Source organism: Monomorium pharaonis, chromosome 11 (genome assembly GCF_013373865.1).
Source record: "Monomorium pharaonis isolate MP-MQ-018 chromosome 11, ASM1337386v2, whole genome shotgun sequence".
Classification (NCBI taxonomy): domain Eukaryota; kingdom Metazoa; phylum Arthropoda; class Insecta; order Hymenoptera; family Formicidae; genus Monomorium; species Monomorium pharaonis.
Window position 1 is genome coordinate 2,965,027 of NC_050477.1, and position 19,881 is coordinate 2,984,907.

A 19,881-nucleotide genomic window follows, 5' to 3' on the forward strand; every position below is an offset into this window, starting at 1 on the left:
ACAGCCACCATTCGTAGCGACAGGTATTGGAGTCCTTTCAGTTGACGAACCAATCGGAAGGTTCTATCTACATTGTGTCCAATCATCGACCAATCAGCGAGATGGACAATCAGGTCGCACTCGGTGTACACGGTGCACATAATTAAGGGTCTGTGAATCGTGAGATGCACCGCGACCGTGATTGGCCAACTCTAGATAAGTGAGGTATTTCGAATCACTGTTCGATAGCCTGTGGCATTATTTTTAGGATTTTTAGTCGTCGTGTTCGAATTTCTTTGTTGTCTTTTTACGATTTCTCCATTTATCATTGTCCAAGTGAGAACGAAAAGGTGCGAAAACGTCGCGCAGCATCCTACAGTCGCTGTTTTGCACATCGATTTCGCGATACGATGATCCAGCATCCATTATCAATGGAACGAAGCCATTTTCGCGTATTTAAACAAGAGTTGCACGAACGTCATCAGGTATCGTATACTATAATTAGAATATTATTAAAAGTTATAATTATATTATACACGCGCGCGTGAAGAACCAACAGTATCTAAGTATCATAACATCATATTAAAGAAAACGTAACATCATATTAAAGCAAACGTAAAACATTCATTGAGTTAATCACTTTTAATTACTGTTACTGTTACCATTATTAAGAAATGTTCATATTAGTCATATCTTGGATATAATTACACAATGTACTTATTATACTCATATACTTCATACACACTTTGGCATAAATAAACAATCGTCATTTATGTAAAAATTTATTACATTTTCAACTGTTTTTTTATAAAACAATACAAATATTAACATGAATCACATAAAATTAAAAATATTATAATCTGGACATAACTAAATGATTAAATAAACTGACAAAAATGTATTATGTTAAAGTATGCAGAAAAAATTGTAATTTAAGTGATATTTTATAATAGAACATAAATGAAACAAAAATATTAACAGAAAATATATTATTAATTTTAATCATATATTCAAGCGAAGTCTATTTGAACAGTTTTTAGCTATATCCAGATTATAATATCTTTTTTTATATAATATCTTATATTAACTGCTCAAAATTTTAACATCCACCTATTGTCATATTATTTAATAGAGCCCTTCAGTTTCTATGAATATAAATATTGTCCACCAAACCATGTCTATAAACTCAGCAAACAGAACAAAAGTTTGATGCAAATATAACTAAATAATAATTCACTGAGATGCATTGATACGATGTATAATTCCAGCTAATAGAATATCGTAGTTACTTTATTCTTCAGGTAAATCAGGTTTCAAAAGATTTGCTAATAACAATAGTCTGTATATTTATTATAATGTGGTAAGAACTTTTTAAAATATTAATTATTACTGTAGTTTTTGTTCTTCTTCGGATAACACATTTAAAACTTGACTTTTCCTTGTTGAATTTGATCATAAACTTCTGATGTTAATAACTCATAACCGAGCTTTGAGTTTAAATAATATATTTTGTCTTGAACTTTGTACGGATTATATCCTTCTTCCTGGAGATCTTTCTTTTTCAGTTTGAATGTTCCTACAAATCATGGATATTAAACATTTATTCCAGATTAGTAACTATCCTAGATTGGTAACTAGTTTAATATATTAACATATGTGATTTTCATGTATTTCAAAAATTGCATATATAAATCAAGTATATGACTTAACTTTTCTGCAATTTCTTAATACTTAACTTATTTTATAAGCATATGTAATGCTTATTTTTAATATTTATTTTATACAAATTTTTTAAAATATGATTGTCGTTTTTTTATCTTAACATTTGCACATTTATAAACTCTACGAATTGTAACGATATTGATTATATATTTACACATATACATAGGTAACAAACAGTTACCTGTGAGATCAATTTTTGTCAGAATCCTGACAAATTGCGGCCTGGCATAGACAGGTAATTGTTCTTTAATGTCGACAGTTAATTTATTCATATCCAATGTTCCATCTGCATCATAAATTGCTGCCATTCCTGCTCTGCCTTCAGCACCTTGAATCTATCGATCATTATTTTATAATATGACTATAATATTACCCATCTTATAGTAACTTAAATTTTTAATTCTCTTTGTCTAGAATATTATTATATTAACTCTTATCTATTTACTAATATTTGTACATTACATTTCTTACAAAAAAAAGATAGTAAAATAGTAGATAGTAAGATAGTAAATATTATTACCTCCACGCCATATACTATGCAATCTCGATAATTGATGAGATTACTGACTATGCCCTCAATTTCAGAAGTCGATACATTTTCTCCTTTCCATCTAAATGTATCTCCTGTTCGGTCCTTAAAATACAAATATCCAAATTCGTCGGCAACAAGAATGTCTCCTAAATAATTGTAATAAGAAAATTATTTCAGAAAATTGTTTAAATCAATTTTGATACAAGTGCACCACTAATGATATTAAAATTTTACACGTACCTGATAAAAACGCAGAATCGCCTTTCGTGATAACGTCGTAAATTACTTTTTTCTCAGATGCTTTTTTATCCACGTATCCTAAAAACGCCCTAGTTGGATTGTTTGGTGAGATTTTTCCGATAAACGCACCAGGTTCATCTATGATTAAGTGAAAAGTTACATTTAAGTTAATGATAGAATTAGAGTGTGGCGAATAGAATATAAAAAATCTAAACAATAATACTGATTAATAATCTTATTATTTTAAAAAATCCAAAATACTAATTGATATTAAATTAATTAATCTTGTTTTATCAACTTACTTGGTTCACAGATTTGACACAGTCCTTTAGAATTGCGTATAGGTTCTCCATCTTTATCTACTCTAATAAGAGAAACAGGATATACCGACGGAATAATTCTTGAAAAAAAACCTATTGCTCCCATCTTATTATCAATATTCACTGAAAATAAATACATCGTTCAATATTTCTAAATGTTAATTTTATTATACTTAAAAAAAATATTATCGAGATTTTGATTTACTAGTTAAATTGGCAATTTAAAAATGCCAAATAAAACTGGTTTTGCTAATTATAAGTTTAGAACGTCACGTATAGGTTGTAGAATAATATGAAGTTTTAATTGGTATTGATATGGTATTATGCAGTATTTTACTTATATGTAGAAATATTAAACTAAATATTTTATAGTACTTACTGACATTAGCATTGCCTTCAGTTGCGCCGTAAAACTCAAGTACTTGTGGAATATTGAATCGTTTTACAAATTCCTCCCATATCTGCGGCCTTAATCCGTTGCCAAAAATCATTCTAACATTATGTTTTTGGTCTTCTTTTTTAGGTGGCACTGCCAGAATGTATCGACACATTTCCCCTATGTATTGTCCAACCTAATATTTTCCAAAATTTTTTCCAAGATATAAACGATATGCGTACAGCTTCAATTTTATTAGTATATATAACAAAAGCCAGAGTAGGATGATACAATCCATTTCATGAAATAAAAGCATGAAAAGTACTAATCTTATGTACATGCCACACAAAACAAATTAATTATTATACACAAAACATAAATTATTTTCAATAATAAATTAAGTATTAGACCAATAATATACAATCATGAGAAGAAAACGTTTTCTTTTTATATCTCTTTTTTTTACAGCTTTTAATATGTTTGTCTCATAATCAAGTTGATGATCAATTTAAATGAGATATTAATTTTAGTTTCAGTCCATTATGATTGCGTGTAAAGTCTAACATCAAATCCATGTATCGGCACGCAGTCATATAGAACTAAAAAATACATTTAATAAGTGATACTGAAATATTTATTAAACATCAAGATCCGCTTTCACTAAAAAATGGCACGCTTTCTTCTCACGATTGTATTAATAAATTATTATAACGTGTAAAATTATTTAATAAATTTAACTGATAGAAAATTATACTCACGGTACATTTGTATTTAGTACAGTCAGCAAAGTACGCGCTGGCACTAAATTTCTTCCTAATTACTGTTGTATGTCCAAATACCAAAGCTAAACCTATAGCCATTATTCCACCGGCTGTATGATACAATGGCAAAGGTGTATATATTCTATCAGAGTCACGCAAGACTCCCAAATAATGTACTGAACTTGTGATAAAGACATATCTGTAAAAGATATATGTATATATATATATATATATATATATATTTACTGTTGCATATGATCTATTTCATTTTTTTCTGCAAAACTATATTTACACTTTATTTTCTTTTAATTTTGGAGTTTTGTAATAAAAATTTTTCAAACTTGTGCGTGAGTAAAAAAATTTTTTTTAAAGCCTTTTTGTTTTTTTCTTATTAAAAACTTTTTTTTTTTTTTCGAGATAGAATCTTGAAACATCTATCGAATTATACACAAACCCGATCTCGATGAAGATTAAATGATTAATGATTTTGATATAATAAAAATGTAAGTCTCTTGTCCAAAATTTAATTTTTCACATATAAATTTTTTTTTACTTGTCAGAATCGTTACATTTCCCAATCTTTTTAAAAACAGTCAACAAGCCTATTCGTTATGACATAGTTGGATAGCCTTTTTAACCATATATTTGCGTAATGACAGTATAACGACAACGAAACTACCGTTAAGAGTTACAGAGTAGGTCTGCAGAACTTATGATTAACGTATTTACCTTGAGTTAGTAATAACAGCTGCCTTGGGAAGACCCGTAGTTCCACTGGTATAAATGTACAAGTGCTTATCGTGATAACCACTTTTTTCTTGTATTCCCGGTGGTGTTGCAGGTGTGTCCCCTAATAAGGCATTTAAATCTTTTTCTTTTAATGCAATTGACATTGCATTCGGGTGATTTCCGAATCTGTACAACGTTAGTTTAGCGTCCAACGATGAAGCAATATCTGTCACAGCTGAAATTAATAATTTATTAGAATTAATTGTTGAAATAGTCCAAAAATTATTCAAAACTAGCGATTAATTAAAAAATCAATTTCTAACGTCAATTTCTCACGTTTTTTCCTTTCTAACGTAAATCTGATAATAAACTAATTAGTATTCTTACCGTCAAAAAAGTCGGTGCCATATATAAGCGCTTGACACTTTGCGATATTGATACAATGCAAAAGACTGGTCTTACGCAAATTGGTGTTAATTAGAGACGTTATAACACCAAGTTTGTTCAAACCTAGCCAAATTGCAACAAATTCTGGTCGATTCTCCAACAGTAAAGCTATCGTATCTCCTTTCTTATAACCATGCGTTTTAAATATCGTTGCAATTTTGTTACTAAAATCCTCTATCTGAAATTTATGTGTAAAAACATTAATATATAAAATGTTTTTATCTATAAATGATATATATAAATGAAATAAGTGTAGTATAAAAATAATACTCTTCTGTAAAAATAAATTTTACCTGTTGAAAGGTCCATTCTTGATCTTCAAATACAAAACAGATTTTATTAGGATGCTTTTTGACACATTGTCTAAAAATATCGGATACATTTCTATTCTTTTTTTCATGACCATGTACGAACCATAGCATTCTAATATATCCTAGAAGTCCTCTGAAAAAAATAAAATGTGTTCAAGAAAAGCAACTTTTTATATTTATAATATTCTTTGTGATCAAGAAGATATGCTATTTATATTGTATTATATTTGAGAATGGTTTGCAATGTTCATATAATAAGGTTTAAAATAAAGAAACAATATTTACTGAACAAAATTAATTATATGAATAAAATTTTACAAAATTTTGCTCAAATATAAAAGTTGAAATGTTTATTTTATCGTTTATAATATATAAACAATATATTAATATTTAATATTTGTAATGTTTGTATTATTTTATTTAATATGTTTATTTTTTAATTCTTTGATACTTTTTAATAAACGTGTAATTCTTTTGTATGACGATTACATTGTGCCAAGCAAGAGATTCCGTTATATCTTCTCGAGGTCACAAAAAGAAAGGATGTTCACTTAGCAGTACGGAAGAACAAGCTATAAAACAGCGGAGCTAACAAGTTATAAAACATAATGGGGAAAAGAATATTTTTCATTTTATATTATTGTATTTTTGTATTTTTTTAGCTTATACTTGCTTATATATCTGCTCGAAATGATCACTTTTAGCTTTCACTTTTAAATCTTTTACATTAGTTCCATATGATTTGACGCGTCCATATGCATCAATAATACAAATAATAACAATAATAATACATCTAATAATATTACTTTTTTATTAAAATATACTAATATAAAACGGCAGCATATATAACTAATCCGAACATAATAAGCTTTCATTGATTTTTGTGGGTAACATTGAAATATTGTGATCATGGTTTTAGTCATGTCCTAGATCTTAATTACAACTATGGCCATGACCATAACCATGATCGTGACCACGGTTGAATTTGTGATTACGGAGTCATTGTCACAATTACGGTCATAAATTACAACCATAACAAAGAAATACATCGTCGAAAGATTCAAATTACTGCAAACGCGTTGAAAACATTTTTCTGTGATGTGTGTGTTTACTTTAGAATGACATATTGAAAAGAAACAAAAACAAAATACATATTTGAATATAAGTTTTTTAGTTCTATAATTTATTCCTTTTTTTAATTTAAATATTAAAAATGAATTTTTTATGGGATTAAAATCTGTAGGAAACTTTGTCGATATAGCAGCTATAAAACATTATTTGAATACGTGATAAATAAAAAGAAAACAAAGAAGGCGCAATTTTTTTTCTTTCTGTTTTTTAATACAGACTTTAAAATAAGCAGAAATATAGACTGTGTTTCTTCGTAAAGTATCCATGATACTTCTATAGAAATACCGATGATATAAATCACATTACTCTAGATAAAAGAACAGTTGCAGATATAAACAAGCAACATTTAGCGGAATATTTTTAAAATGAATTATGAAAAAAAAGAAACTGACAATATGTCAACATCTTTTTATCTAGTTGTTTTTATCTAGCTGTTATGTAGTTAGTTTTTTGTTTATTCAAGAATATTGCATAATTCCGTATGTATATTCAGTTTAAGATGATATATTAACGCACACAAGAACACACAAGAAATTCTTGTCATGCATATCAAAGTCTAACAACTAAACTTGTATGACATAAATAAACTTTAAGATTTATTTAAGACAAAAGTTATGTATCATATACGATTATAATTATCAAATGTTGCATTGTATCGTCTTTTTTTACTTCAACTAATGTTCTTGTTTTACCATGTATTTTCAATTAATTTTTATTTTGTCATTTCTTTGCTTTTTTTTACATGCTTCGTAAACTTAATTTCCAATGAAAGTTGGTATCTTTTGTAGCACTCATAATTTTGCACGCGTCTTCTACTCGCATCTACCTATCAAAACATGTCAACATTTAAAGACTGAATAAAAATCCACAATGTACTCATTATTTTTAATTACTTCTACGAATACTTACGCAATAGAAAAAGATTATAGATATTTACTTTTTTCTTTTCGATTTATTTATTTAAGTGTGTTTATTAAAACAACCATGTTATTTCTTTGTTGTAATTTGTAATTTCTTTCATAAATTTGTTATTTTCATAACAATGCAAACAATTCTTAAATGAGTTAGCCTGCTTTATTACGTAAAACATTCTTTACTTGAACATATGTCAGTGAATGAAGCGAGGAAAAATATAATTTATATTTGTCGAATAAATTAATAAATGACTCAATTAAATAAAGAACAATTAAGGAAGGAAACAAAAATGAGACAAATTTTTATTTTTTCTTTGTTTTTACATTTTTACACACGAAACTTGCACGTATCTCAATCTTTGTGTTACAATTTACTAACACAAATTACAATTGTATGTATATTCAACATCCGGTTGAATTATTTAAATCGGTAATTATTCAATCGTCATTTATTTTCGCATAAATTTTAACATTAAATATTTAAAGTAAGATTATTTAAATTGTTCTTATAAAAAAGAATATAAAAACGAAATTAAAACTTGATTTATTGATTGCGGATTTTTTAGACTTGAGAAAAATATGGAATGATACGTTGATGAAAAAAATTAATCTGATGAAGTATAACCATGAGCATAAACATATTATAGTATTAATCGGTATATTGTATTGTTTATTGTATTAATCGGTATATTATATTACTTATGTTCAAAGAGAAATCCAAATATGACTAATCTGAAAATGCGTCATGTAGTTACGCCATTGCCGTATATGTTAAAACGATGTAGCACGAGAAGAAACTTCGTGACGAAGTTTTTTTAGTTTTCCTTACTTTTACCACAGATCTCCAATGGCGTAGCCTTCGCGATAATTTTAACATCCGACGTCTGAATCTTATAACGATTAGGATTATCGCCATTGTTATTATTGTTACATAGTTGTACATAAGATTATAAAAACACAATCTTTACATTATCATTGATTTACAGTTTATGGATAAATTTTTTCTCAGAATGTTTTATTGCTCATTAATTTCTAGAAATATCGCGTGTCTCACTGAATGAAGAAGCAAGTAAGGATTATTATTCGCGACGGCTCAGCCAAGAGAGATCATTAAAGTCTGTCACTAAGAATCTCGCCTTTTTAATCAAAGCATTGATCTCTTATGTAACAAGAAGTTTCCCAACAACTAAAAAACAAACTTAGCACGTAAGTCCAAAATCAAGATATAGTGCGCTTTATAGGCCTTTTTTATGATATGATATCTAAAAGATATCGACCAGCCAATTCCGATTTCGAATCATCGATTAATTCCATTGCAACCAGCAAACAGCCATTGGCCAATTCTATCAGTTACATAAAGAATTAATCGAGGATTAAACCTTCATCGGAGTTTGGTGAAAGTATAACTCCAAATGACATTTTCTAAAAAGGCTCATGTCTCGACTTTGGACACGACGCTGCCTGGAAATCCTGTTTGACTCACTTGCTATCACGTGGTATTGTCCTGAGAGCAACGTAGAACCATCTCAGGCGACCGCCGGCGACAAAGTAGGCGACGGAAACCACAATGAGCAGCTGCAGAAGATAAATCGGTCCCATGTAAATGACTATCGCAAGCAACGCTCCAGCCAAAACTGCCAGGAGCAGCATAATGAAAGTCAGGCGTCGTAGAAACCGGCCGATCGCTCTCCAACGTCCTCCGCTCGCGTCGGGATCTCCCGCCGATCTCGCTGCCGCGTTCACGCTCACGCTGACACGTGTTGTCTGAGCGTCCTGATGCGTGCCCGATGATGCGTTCGCTGTGCGCCCCACTCCGGACGTTGCCCTCGGCGCGTCACATCTGTTGACGTTGGTTTCGTGCAGCGGTGTCGGCGCCGATGTCAACGCCAGGACCGACGCCGACGTCGACGTCGACGCCGACACCGAGGTTACGCCGAGACGGGCCTCGCCGCGCTCAATATCCTGTAACGTGAACTTCTCAATTCTTTGTCAACGAGACAAATTTCACGCGTGAATTCTCGCTCCCCGAAATCAAGAAAACGCCCCGCTTCGAAACAGGAATGCGTTACCCTATGACCTTTCGACAAGTTGCGAGTCATCGCGACCTCATAACAAGATATTGTTCTCGTAAAGAAATTGCGATTCCATGCGAATCAAGAATAACGCGATGGTGTCGCGTGTGTAACAGATTAATTAATCAATCAAACAAATGATTATTTAATCAAATTCTATTAGATTATATTGGCGTAACATTTCTTTTCTTTTTACATCCTCGTGATGTATCAACTTGTAAAACCAGATCCGATGATCTCTTTGCAGCTTGTTGTAAGTCGTCAAAGTAGATCGGAAGATCGAAATTACGAAAAGACTCTTTTTTTTCTTTTTGCTATGATTAAATATTCTCAGCTCCCAATTAACTTCGCGTGCAGAACGCTATATATTTTCATCAAGATTTTCCAGTCGTTGATCGACTAGACTGTACGGTTTCTAGTTTAGCCGACTACTTTCTAGCAATTTAGTTTCTCCTATCACAATCGTATTTCTGTATGACCCAGTTAAACTAAAATAATCTGATTTTAAGATGCTGATATCGTTCTACTTGCAGTACCAGTTTTATTTGCAAAAATGCTAAACACGTTGCCCAATTTTATAGACACTTATTAACACTTTTTAATTAATCTACTAAAATACTTTTTAAGTTTGATTCAATTAAATTTATGTTACGGTAAATATGTATCATCTATAGGAGGTGATATATTAATTCATATTTTATATTTATTATTTGACCTCGTTAGTTAAAAACTGATAATAAAAAGTGGTATGTAAATTACATATAAAAAGGTGTAAATATAAAATATATACAAAGTATTTCTTTTCCTTTGCAGATTTTTATATTTGAGTATCATGTATCATAATATTTTCAAATATTTTTAAACATTAATTTAATAACTCATTTAAATCTAAATCTTCATACAGTTATAACTCTATGAATATTGAATCATGTTGGGGACGATCTAATACTCTTATTAATTTTTAAATAAAATCATATATTAATTTACTTTAAAAAAAAAAATCTTATGTCAAAACGAGGCATGTAACGCCATCTGACGTTACGTGCTAATAACAGTTACAAATTTTGGCCTAGCGCGCACGCACTGTCGATAAAGTCGATTATATTTACGTCATTAACGCCTGTCACTTCCGGCCTGGCCTCAGGGCATTTCCGGATTAAACGCACCCGTACCCAGTATTTCATATCAGTGTTGCACACTGTACTTACTACAACTATAGAGCCGTATCTCCATGCAGCATGTGTCTTAAACGGAGCTAGCACGCATTTCTGTAAGATCCTTTTAAATCGCGTGTTTATCGCGCGTAAAATACGTCACGCTCGAGTCGCCATCGGGAATGGTTACCCCTCCGCGGTCGAGTGTGAGTTACTTGAGGATTGACATCTCCTTTATCCGTGCAAATATATTAAATGTGATTCGAAGACTTTATGTAACTCAGGAGAGTTTGCGGCAGATTTCACCTGACGGATAGACACTTCCGCACTCTCTATACTATAATCAATAATACGACAATACCGCTCTCTCGTGGTGAAAGGCGGTATTTTTTAAATAATGATTAATAATTCTGATCATTAAGTTTATAACATACATCTAAAAGTTGTATTTTTTTTTAATAAAAATGTGTTTCTTAAAAGATTGTCATTCTATTGAAACCATAATGTTACATTTTTTGTTTATTTGCAAAAAATGTATCGATTAAAATTCATATATGCAAATTAAATGTAAATATAGGTATCCATATATGTTGGTATCATAGATATTTTAATTCCGTTTCCACTTGTATCATTTCAGATTAACTCTTATGAAAATATTATTGGATTATTGGACTATTCGCTAAAAGAACTGAAAACTATTGAAACTAATAGTGTCCAATAGTATTACTATTTAGTTCCAATAGTTTTCAAAAGTTTTTTGGCGAATAGTTCAATAGTCCAATAGTATTTTTTCATAAGGAAAGAATATAATAAATGAAAATTTTATTCATTATTTCGTTAGTGCTGCTCTTTTTCATCGCACAGTTTTTTTTTATATTTTATTTTAGTGTTTTATTTTATTGTTTCATATATTGTTTCATTGCTTTGTTAGTAATGGTAAAATATTATTATAGCAATTAATATCTATTGATTTATCTATTAACACTTAGATTGTTTATTACGCGACAATGTTAATTTATGCAATGGATATTAATATATACATGACCTAATTGCGTAAATCTGTCATCCTCCATTACATTCAACTTCAATCATGATTCAGCATAAAGCCAAATTGATATCTAAATATTCTAAATCATGGAAATAGAATTATATATCGTAAACTTATACCTTAAATATACCACAAAAATAAATGAATATGCTATAGTATTACAATAACAAAAATAGTTATGTCTAATGAAAATTTTGCCGTCTTTTACTATCTTTCCAAAATTTCTTTTATATAACATTTTTTAATAAGATTCAACAACCAAAATCTGTTTCAGGCATCACTTATAGAGGATCTATAAAATCTATTTTCACTTTTTATATTTCGGAAACGATTTAAGAATATAAAAAACGTAAAATACATGTTTAATCATATACATATATGTATATGCACATGTACGTATAAAAGAAATAACATCGATCATATTTCAATAAACTTTTTTTAGTACAAAGGAAAAGAATACATTTATATTTAAATTTAATAGTATTTTTAAAAATTAAAAATTAATGCATTAAGCAAAATTTAAAATGCTTAAATTGTTGTCTCATCATCTTTCCTACATCTATACGTGTAAAAGTAATAAAATACAAATAATGCATTTGAAAGTACAAATCATGCTATCATAAAAATACTTACACAATCTTTATCAGCCATATGTGTAACGTTTATTCCATTGTTATGATTAATTGATATCTTCGATATAGTATCCGCCATTTGTAGTAATGTTAAAATACTATTACACACAGACTGATTTCATAAAAAATATTTTTACAAAAATATTTATGAAACATTTAAATTTAAATTATAAAACAATAATAATTATTGTTGAGTTTGTTTAAATAATTGTTTTTTATTATCACACAAAGCCGAAATATGAAAGGTGTTAAAAATAATTAACACTTAAATTGCATTTCTTGATACTTTTCGCGCATTTTTAATATGTATTATTAATTATATATAAGCGACTCTTGCAATCGCAAAACTCACGTTTTACAACGCGCGCACTGCACATACACAGGCAATTCTTGCGAAGCACTGCACTGTGAATTCTCCGACAAGTAGTTTGCTAAGAAGTAGGAGAAAATTCCGCAAAGAAAATAATCTTCTGTGCAGCCAACGGAACAAGAGTACCTGTGCGCATCTACTGACCGATTCGATTCCTGTTAGTACACGGACTAAAATGAAATAACAACGGCAAGTCAGTTAGACCGCTCATTCTCCCTCCTTCACGTGCGTGTACCGGTTCGTGAAACCACTTGCCTATCCGTCGTTTTTGCTTTATTTTAACAAGGAGAGAGAAAGAGATAGAGAGAGAGAGAGAGAGAGAGGGGCGATTGCCACTACGCGTGACTGTGATTGCACCGCCGGAAAAAGTGCAAGAAGAAGCGTCAATGGTACATGACCCCGTTTCGTAACAACTTTTATTTCGTCTTTCGCGAAAGACACACGAGTCCACAAATTTATTTGTATGACATCATCGTACAATCCTGTTTATTCAAATTTTTATACATGAATGCATAAGCATGTATTAAAAAACTTGTCATAACTGGTTTTCTTATCTCAACGACAATATGGTTTTTTTAACATATATAAAAATTATCCGCTCTTCCGCGTCAAAATAACATAAAACTTACGGTATTTTAACACATCATGATCTAACTGTAGTGAGGAATTAGGAACCTGGACTTGGACAACTATCATTTTAGTTGTCGCACTTTTAATTTTATTATATATCCTTTATTTGTATAAAAAAATTTAGGTGACACAAAAATTGTATAAATTATATTATTATATGTCATATTCCAGTGTGGTAACTCGTACGTGGTAGATGCGAATGTATTACAATATTGATGGCTTCAATATTAACATTCTAATACGCATGATAAGCCATACTTTGCCGTAAAGTCATGCACTCGACCTCATCAATTTTTAAAGTATTTGTTTTCACGTTGATATCCTCTTCGAGTTGAATTTGCGTTTTGAGCAAGTAACGTAGCGACGCTTCTGCCTGTAATATACATCTCGTGTAAATAATAATAATAAAAGATTACTATTTGCGCCAAGTTTACCAAATTGCTTTACGAACGTTTTAAATTCTACGGTTAGGACTTTATTTGGGACAACGAAACGTGAAGCGGATGTTACAAACCTCGCAAAGCATTCGTTGCAGATTTGCGGCGATATTTCGCAATTCGTGTATTTCTTTCACGAGATTAGCCTCGACTAAGTCCTGAGTAAGTTCGATTCCTGGTCGTTGACAGCGATGATCTAGTCTTGTATGAGCCAGGGCCATGTAACCCTCTTTATCAGCTATTGATTTTTTTATGTGCATGATATTGCTTGACATTGCAGTAACTTGTTTTATTATCTACAAAGGAAAATACAATAAAATCACACAAGATGAACAAATAGCAAAACTTTCTAGTTATAAAATGACACAAAATAATATGCGGAATAAAAGACTTAAATTTTCTTGACTGTTTCAACTTTTTCTATAAAAAATTAATCAAAGATATTCTTTTAAGATTTTGTTATAGATTTTAAAAACGGGCATCCGCAGACGTTTTGTAAAAATCACTCTTGCGGATGCCCGTTCTTATTTTTTACGCACCTCTGAGTGCTCAAGTTCCAATTTAATTTTGGCTTCTCGAGTCTCTTCGATACGCTGCCTGAAAGCTTCGTTTGTGACATCTTTCTGTTTATTTAAATCGTCGATCGTTTGCTTAATTATCGTATCGATGTAATTGCGTAATTGCTGCGTACCATTCACTTCTTTATACGCACCGATAACATTGCTATTCGTTTGCTGTTCCCATTCATTTAACATTATTCCCCTGCATTTAACAATACATGACATCTAAATATTCTTGAATGTGTCATGCAGTTAAGAGTTTACGCACGCAAATATATACATCTATCATAAATATGTTAATAAGTTTATAATTGCTAAGTTTCCTTGTACAAGCATTATACTTTTCTTCTTATTTTCTTAGATCAATAAGTATGAAGACAATTAATGACGTGTAAACAGCTTGTTTCAACGAACAAAAAGAAAGTTCATATTTATAGTTGACGTCACAACGCGGATGTAACTGTTATAATACTAAAGGTTAAATACTTTAAACTGTATTTCTGACTAATTGATGATAATGCATGTAAATTATTATATAATACTTGATGCTTCGTACAACAATGTTACTCACGATTTATCGATACACGAAGTTCTGTGACAGGGGCTCAAATTAAAATCGGTTTCTCTTAAAGTCACGTTACGACGATCGATACACAAGTTGCTCTCTTTATTTTTGAGATCTTGATCGATGTGATACAACGTGGCTTTCAATTTACGGATTTGTTCACAAGTTTCTTTTAAGATTCGATCTAACAGATTCTCCGCTCGTTGTATCACTTCGCGCTCTTTTAACAAACTCCTCTCAACGTCGTCGTGAACCAAGTCGATACCCAATCTACCTTCTCTATAATATCGTAAAAAAAAAAATTAATTTCAAGAGAAGGGGAAAGTTTACTCGCAGTTTAAAGAACCTCGAACTTTAATGACCTAGCAGCGAGACATTTCTCGCAAATTACGGAAGCGTTTCTTTTCACGGACTTGAGGGTATCCGTAATCCGTTCTTTGTATACAGACAGCGCATCGATTTCCAGAACATTGTCCTTCCTTATTCGCAGCAATTCTCCCTTACGAAATTCGACGTCATTGAGCTTTTCTAGCAGCCGATGATCCGTCTCCTCCTTATTATCTTTCACGATTTCCCCGGCCGATTCGCATGCAAGCATCGCCTCGGCTAAAAGTCGATCCGATAATTCTCGTTGCGCCTCGGAACATCGATACCTGAACTCGTCCAAGTTACGATCATGTATCAAAGCGAAAAGAAAAGAAAAAAAAAAAGGGAGGGAAGAAGACTCTAATGCGGACGTATGTACGTGCGTGTGTATGCGCGCGTAATTTCCTATAAGATAAGAACTTATTTGCTTTCTCCATAATTACATGTCCGGGATAGAGCAACATTTCGAATCTCAAATTGGCGCAACTTTGCGAATTTTACACGGAAAACTTTGTAATTTTAGCTGGATTTTGCAATCCTGCGCAATGCGCAGCTTACCAGTACCTGAACTGATTGTTGAGATGCCATTCGTCCAACGTAAATTTCGTAGGAAGAAACGCTACACAGCTTACGTCCGTTTCGGTTTTCGCCATACCGCAATGAGATTTTGTTCGAGGTGAAAGATGGATCTCGCGAGTTAAATGAGAACTATTTCAATTCACGAAATGATTCACGAACTCTTTCCGATGTGTTTGTTTGTTCCCAAGGAAACGTTTCTCCCTGCTATTGAACCTGCTACCTCAATCAAAAAACACAAGTGCAATACCTGGTAATTTACTGTCGTGCATAATAAATAATAATTAATGTTATCAAAAATGGTATTATATAGTAAAAGATTCTACAATCAATAATTTTTTGTTATTTTAGCAAGGTAGGATAAAATTCATACATATAAAAAAAAAGAATATATACATATATATATTTCACTTTTATTTATATGTATGACGCACGATAGTGAATTTTCTCTTATTTTATATAAAATTATTATAAAAAAATATTCCTTCTTTATTCCTCAAATTTCTGACCTATTGCGGCAAATTAGAAATATTCCTCGACGAGAAATAAAAAAGATTATTTTATTACTCTAGAGGTGTTATCAGAAGAGTGATTAGTTTCATTTTTACCCGAAATCGATAACGTCAACTCTTTAATTCCGATTTCGAGGGCGCTTTCACATTTTGTTGTGAAATTAACCATTTTCTTTCTTGCCAGCTTCCATGATATTTGTGTACTAAACAAAATATCGCGTATGAAACTGTACTCCTTTCGATTGAAATGGAATGGAATTTTTTTCGAGATATATAAAATTTGTGAGTTTTAAAAACACCATACGTGTATTTATTATACATTTATTTCGTGTATTTACTATACATTTATTTCGTTTTTTTATCAAGAGTGTTTGTTCATTGTAAATTCAGTAATTTTGTTTGAAAGAGCGAGAGATTGAAGAAACACTTTTTTTTTAATTAAAAGATGAAACTAAATAATGATCAATTTAATTATTAATGGCTTCAAAATTAAGTACTTTTAGCCGATATACTTCTTTACTTCTGCTACAAAAAATGTGTATATTTATTTTTTTTTATCGGAAATATAAAAATTTACAGATCGATTCCTGCATGTATCCTCTCGCTGCATAAATGTCATGCCACCACTTGACTTGAATAAGCTCAAGAAAAGACCATCGGAAGTTTCGGAACGACCCAAGAAGAGAGTAGACAGGTTTGATGGATTATCAGAAGAGGAGGTACAAAAGTATACGTTGGAAGATTATCTGGAGATGAATCTGGATATAGTATTTGTTGGAATCAATCCGAGTTTAACAGCGGCGCATCGTGGTAGATATTACGCAGGTCCCGGTAATCACTTCTACAAGCTGTTGCATGAATCAGGTCTAACACCAAGGTTTGTCAGCTTCGAGGAAGACTATAAACTGTTGCAGTATGGTATTGGTTTGACAAATATCGTAGCACGTCCCACTAGATCAGCTGCAGATCTCAAGCGAACAGAACTCAAAGAGGGTGCTAAAATAGTGGAAGAAAAACTAAGATTGTACAAACCCAGAATTGCAGTGTTCAATGGTAAATGCATCTACGAAGTGTTTGCTCATGTCACCACTAAATCTAAATTTTATTTTGGATTACAATCAGAACGCATTGGTGATACTGCAATCTGGGTGACACCGTCGAGCAGTGCACGATGTGCCAATTTCCCCAGAATGGTGGACAAATTGCATTTTCACACGGCATTGAAAAAATATCTACATTTCCTAAAAGGCGAGATTACCAACGTCGATGTAAAAGAATTCTGCTTTGAAGGAAGCAAGCCATTTATACCTAGCACTTCTAAAATGTGGCGACGCAAAAACATCTCTACTTTTCTCTATGGAGGTAGAGTTGTTAACAAAAATACGCTTTGTTTAGATACATCAGAGGAAGATATTGCTCTAATTCGTACAGCAGAATTTTTAATAGAAAAATCTAATAATGAAAAGCATAATAAAAAAGATGAGAATATATCTCTTAATGAGGAAACATGCAGTCAAGAAATTGTGAGTCAATTATTCAACGAAACTGTAGGAGAAACTGAGAGAAACATGAAAGAAATGGTAAAGTTTGCAGAGTCTGGTAATGTTAGTGATGAAACATTTAGATCAGAAACTAAAGAAATCTCTGATATTGATAGAAAAGGAAATAAAAGTTATACCGTTGTAAATAACATTACTTTAAATCACAAAAATAGTACAGCCAATTTTGAAAATAACGAAAAGTATATACATTCAAGAATTACTTGCAGAACTCGAGATAATTTGAAAAACTGCAATGAACATGACACAGATTTTGTGAATTTAATTAAACAAAGATTATCACAGAAAAGTAACAACGATAATACCACGTCCACTGCCTCAACAAAATCTAATTCTAAAAAAAAAACAAACAATATGACAACAAAAAAATAGTATATAATTTTAAGCATGTATATACATCTTACTTTTTGTAACTTTTATTATAGTAATTATAGAAATACAAACAAAACAAATTGATATAAAAAAATTTCATTAGGAATTTTTTATTATTACCTATGCTTACATAATACTTATGTATCAAGTATAAAAAAGTTTAAGATGTAAGAAAATTATTCTGTACAAAATGAGTTTTATTTCCCTTTGCAAGATTTACATTAACTCATTCAATGAGTAACAAAATAAATTTGTATTAATATATATTTAAAAACTCATTGAACTCATAAATTGTAATTCTTGATTTTCAAATTATACAAATGTTTGTCCATAGCATCCAAATTTTTAATGCACATATACGAACTATTCTCTTGATACTTAAGATAAGCTTATTTGTTATATTTACACTTAAAATTAATTATTTCAGTCACATATAAATAATTGATGAAATACTGGTTGAACACTTTGCAGATGTATGGCTATTCATACAATGTCTCATATTTAAGTATTTCATCGTCCAAATCCACCATCAGAGAGAGATGTTACTTTCTGTTGTATTATTTTGCCATAACCACCCCGTCCACTATCAAAGTCCGATCTATATTCATCCCTTACCTAGAACAAAAATAATATACAATGTCATATACATCTTGCGTCTAAATTAATATTATATAAGAAATTAATATAGAGAAATAATTACCTGTCCTCCAGTCTTGCCACGGCCATACTGTCTACCTTCCACAAAACCAGCATCCCAATCAGTCCTGATTATTCTGTCATCTAAACGAGTACCATTTATGTATCTCATACAATGCTCAGCGTCGGATCTTTGATAATATTCGACGAAGCAGAAGCCACATGGCGTCTTTTTGTACTTATCGAGACCCATAATGATACGCCTGATGTCACCACATTTGGTAAATAATTCGTATATTTGTTCTTCAGTGGTATAAAAAGATAAATTGCCCACGTACAAGGTAGAAGAATTTCTTAAAAGTCTGTCTTGCTCAGCCCTTGAACCCTACATGGGAGAAAAGAATAAATCAGAGTTACTTATAAAATAAAAAATTGCATATATTGAATGCACATTAACATTCAATTGAACTGATTATTTCTCAAATTTTCAAATTCTTGCAACTGTTGACATAGTATAACAATAATTCGAAATTAAAGAATTTGAAATAATTAGAATTTTAGAAATTTATAAACATATGCATTAGTAGAAAACACACGAATATAATTAAAACAATTAAAATTTTTCACTAAAAATTTGAGGTTAATTATATACCTTAAAATGTTGATCACGATAGGAACTTAATTCAACTGATGGCGAGCTATTTGCATTTACTTTAACCGACATTTTCCAGTGTTAATTAGCTTAATTTTGCATCTAAAAATTAATTTCTCTCACAATATAACACAAAAACTGCATAGAAACGTGATCGGAGTTTGCCACTCTCTTCGTGACATGCACTGTCAAAATCCCTAGAATATAGGAATTTTCGAGAAAGATTCCGAATGTTCTCTGCTTTCGATATTTCGGAACGCACCGAAGTTTAATGACCA

General features: G+C 31.0%; 4 protein-coding genes across 6 annotated transcripts; 1 reads left to right on the forward strand and 3 right to left on the reverse strand.

Annotated features, from left to right (window-relative positions):
• The first annotated feature begins 216 nt into the window (after window positions 1-216).
• LOC105838336 lies at window positions 217-18,601 on the forward strand. 2 transcript variants are annotated; one of them, XM_028193695.2, is made up of 2 exons: window positions 217-464; window positions 16,964-18,601. In XM_028193695.2, exon 2 carries the CDS (start codon window positions 17,002-17,004, stop codon window positions 18,313-18,315), a length of 1,314 nt encoding a protein of 437 aa, XP_028049496.1. In that variant the 5' UTR covers window positions 217-464; window positions 16,964-17,001; the 3' UTR covers window positions 18,316-18,601. The 2 variants fall into 2 exon arrangements, with proteins under 2 accessions (XP_028049496.1, XP_012539296.1); XM_012683842.3 differs by lacking the exon at window positions 217-464 and adding an exon at window positions 16,499-16,666.
• Window positions 1,242-12,510, reverse strand: LOC105838335 (long-chain fatty acid transport protein 4). Of its 2 annotated transcripts, none has more exons than XM_012683841.3 (12): window positions 12,370-12,510; window positions 8,946-9,424; window positions 5,400-5,550; window positions 5,047-5,284; window positions 4,660-4,894; window positions 3,928-4,129; window positions 3,173-3,365; window positions 2,776-2,916; window positions 2,474-2,611; window positions 2,222-2,379; window positions 1,883-2,036; window positions 1,242-1,555 (listed from the first exon to the last, which is right to left on the reverse strand). In XM_012683841.3, exons 1-12 carry the CDS (start codon window positions 12,445-12,447, stop codon window positions 1,401-1,403), a joined length of 2,322 nt encoding a protein of 773 aa, XP_012539295.1. In that variant the 5' UTR covers window positions 12,448-12,510; the 3' UTR covers window positions 1,242-1,400. The 2 variants fall into 2 exon arrangements, with proteins under 2 accessions (XP_012539295.1, XP_036149703.1); XM_036293810.1 differs by lacking the exon at window positions 12,370-12,510 and adding an exon at window positions 10,743-11,186 and having other exon boundaries at window positions 8,946-9,302.
• LOC105838338 (tektin-1) lies at window positions 12,756-16,261 on the reverse strand. The gene is made up of 6 exons (XM_028193790.2): window positions 15,861-16,261; window positions 15,293-15,583; window positions 14,937-15,209; window positions 14,345-14,567; window positions 13,883-14,101; window positions 12,756-13,741 (listed from the first exon to the last, which is right to left on the reverse strand). Exons 1-6 carry the CDS (start codon window positions 15,947-15,949, stop codon window positions 13,604-13,606), a joined length of 1,233 nt encoding a protein of 410 aa, XP_028049591.2. The 5' UTR covers window positions 15,950-16,261; the 3' UTR covers window positions 12,756-13,603.
• On the reverse strand, window positions 18,495-19,806 carry LOC105838340 (nuclear cap-binding protein subunit 2). The gene is made up of 3 exons (XM_012683847.3): window positions 19,604-19,806; window positions 19,016-19,336; window positions 18,495-18,930 (listed from the first exon to the last, which is right to left on the reverse strand). The coding sequence occupies exons 1-3, from the start codon at window positions 19,673-19,675 to the stop codon at window positions 18,826-18,828; spliced, it is 498 nt and encodes a 165-aa protein (XP_012539301.1). The 5' UTR covers window positions 19,676-19,806; the 3' UTR covers window positions 18,495-18,825.
• Window positions 19,807-19,881: the final 75 nt, after the last annotated feature.

What these genes read in the sequence shown, in the direction of transcription:
- LOC105838335 (XM_012683841.3), bottom strand. Translation starts at nt 12,447, where the DNA reads ATGGCGGATACTATATCGAAGATATCAATTAATCATAACAATGGAATA. An exon ending in ATATGGCTGATAAAGATTGT is followed by an intron (nt 9,425 to 12,369) that starts GTAAGTATTTTT and finishes TTCACGTTACAG; the next exon opens with GATATTGAGCGCGGCGAGGC. An exon ending in AAGAATGGACCTTTCAACAG is followed by an intron (nt 5,285 to 5,399) that starts GTAAAATTTATT and finishes CATAAATTTCAG; the next exon opens with ATAGAGGATTTTAGTAACAA.
- LOC105838338 (XM_028193790.2), bottom strand. Translation starts at nt 15,949, where the DNA reads ATGGCGAAAACCGAAACGGACGTAAGCTGTGTAGCGTTTCTTCCTACG. An exon ending in GAGAAATGTCTCGCTGCTAG is followed by an intron (nt 15,210 to 15,292) that starts GTCATTAAAGTT and finishes ACGATATTATAG; the next exon opens with AGAAGGTAGATTGGGTATCG. An exon ending in TGCAACGAATGCTTTGCGAG is followed by an intron (nt 13,742 to 13,882) that starts GTTTGTAACATC and finishes TGTATATTACAG; the next exon opens with GCAGAAGCGTCGCTACGTTA.
- LOC105838336 (XM_012683842.3), top strand. Translation starts at nt 16,606, where the DNA reads ATGAAACTGTACTCCTTTCGATTGAAATGGAATGGAATTTTTTTCGAG. An exon ending in TTTCGAGATATATAAAATTT is followed by an intron (nt 16,667 to 16,963) that starts GTGAGTTTTAAA and finishes AAAAATTTACAG; the next exon opens with ATCGATTCCTGCATGTATCC.
- LOC105838340 (XM_012683847.3), bottom strand. Translation starts at nt 19,675, where the DNA reads ATGTCGGTTAAAGTAAATGCAAATAGCTCGCCATCAGTTGAATTAAGT. An exon ending in ATCGTGATCAACATTTTAAG is followed by an intron (nt 19,337 to 19,603) that starts GTATATAATTAA and finishes TCTCCCATGTAG; the next exon opens with GGTTCAAGGGCTGAGCAAGA. An exon ending in GTGGCAAGACTGGAGGACAG is followed by an intron (nt 18,931 to 19,015) that starts GTAATTATTTCT and finishes TTTTTGTTCTAG; the next exon opens with GTAAGGGATGAATATAGATC.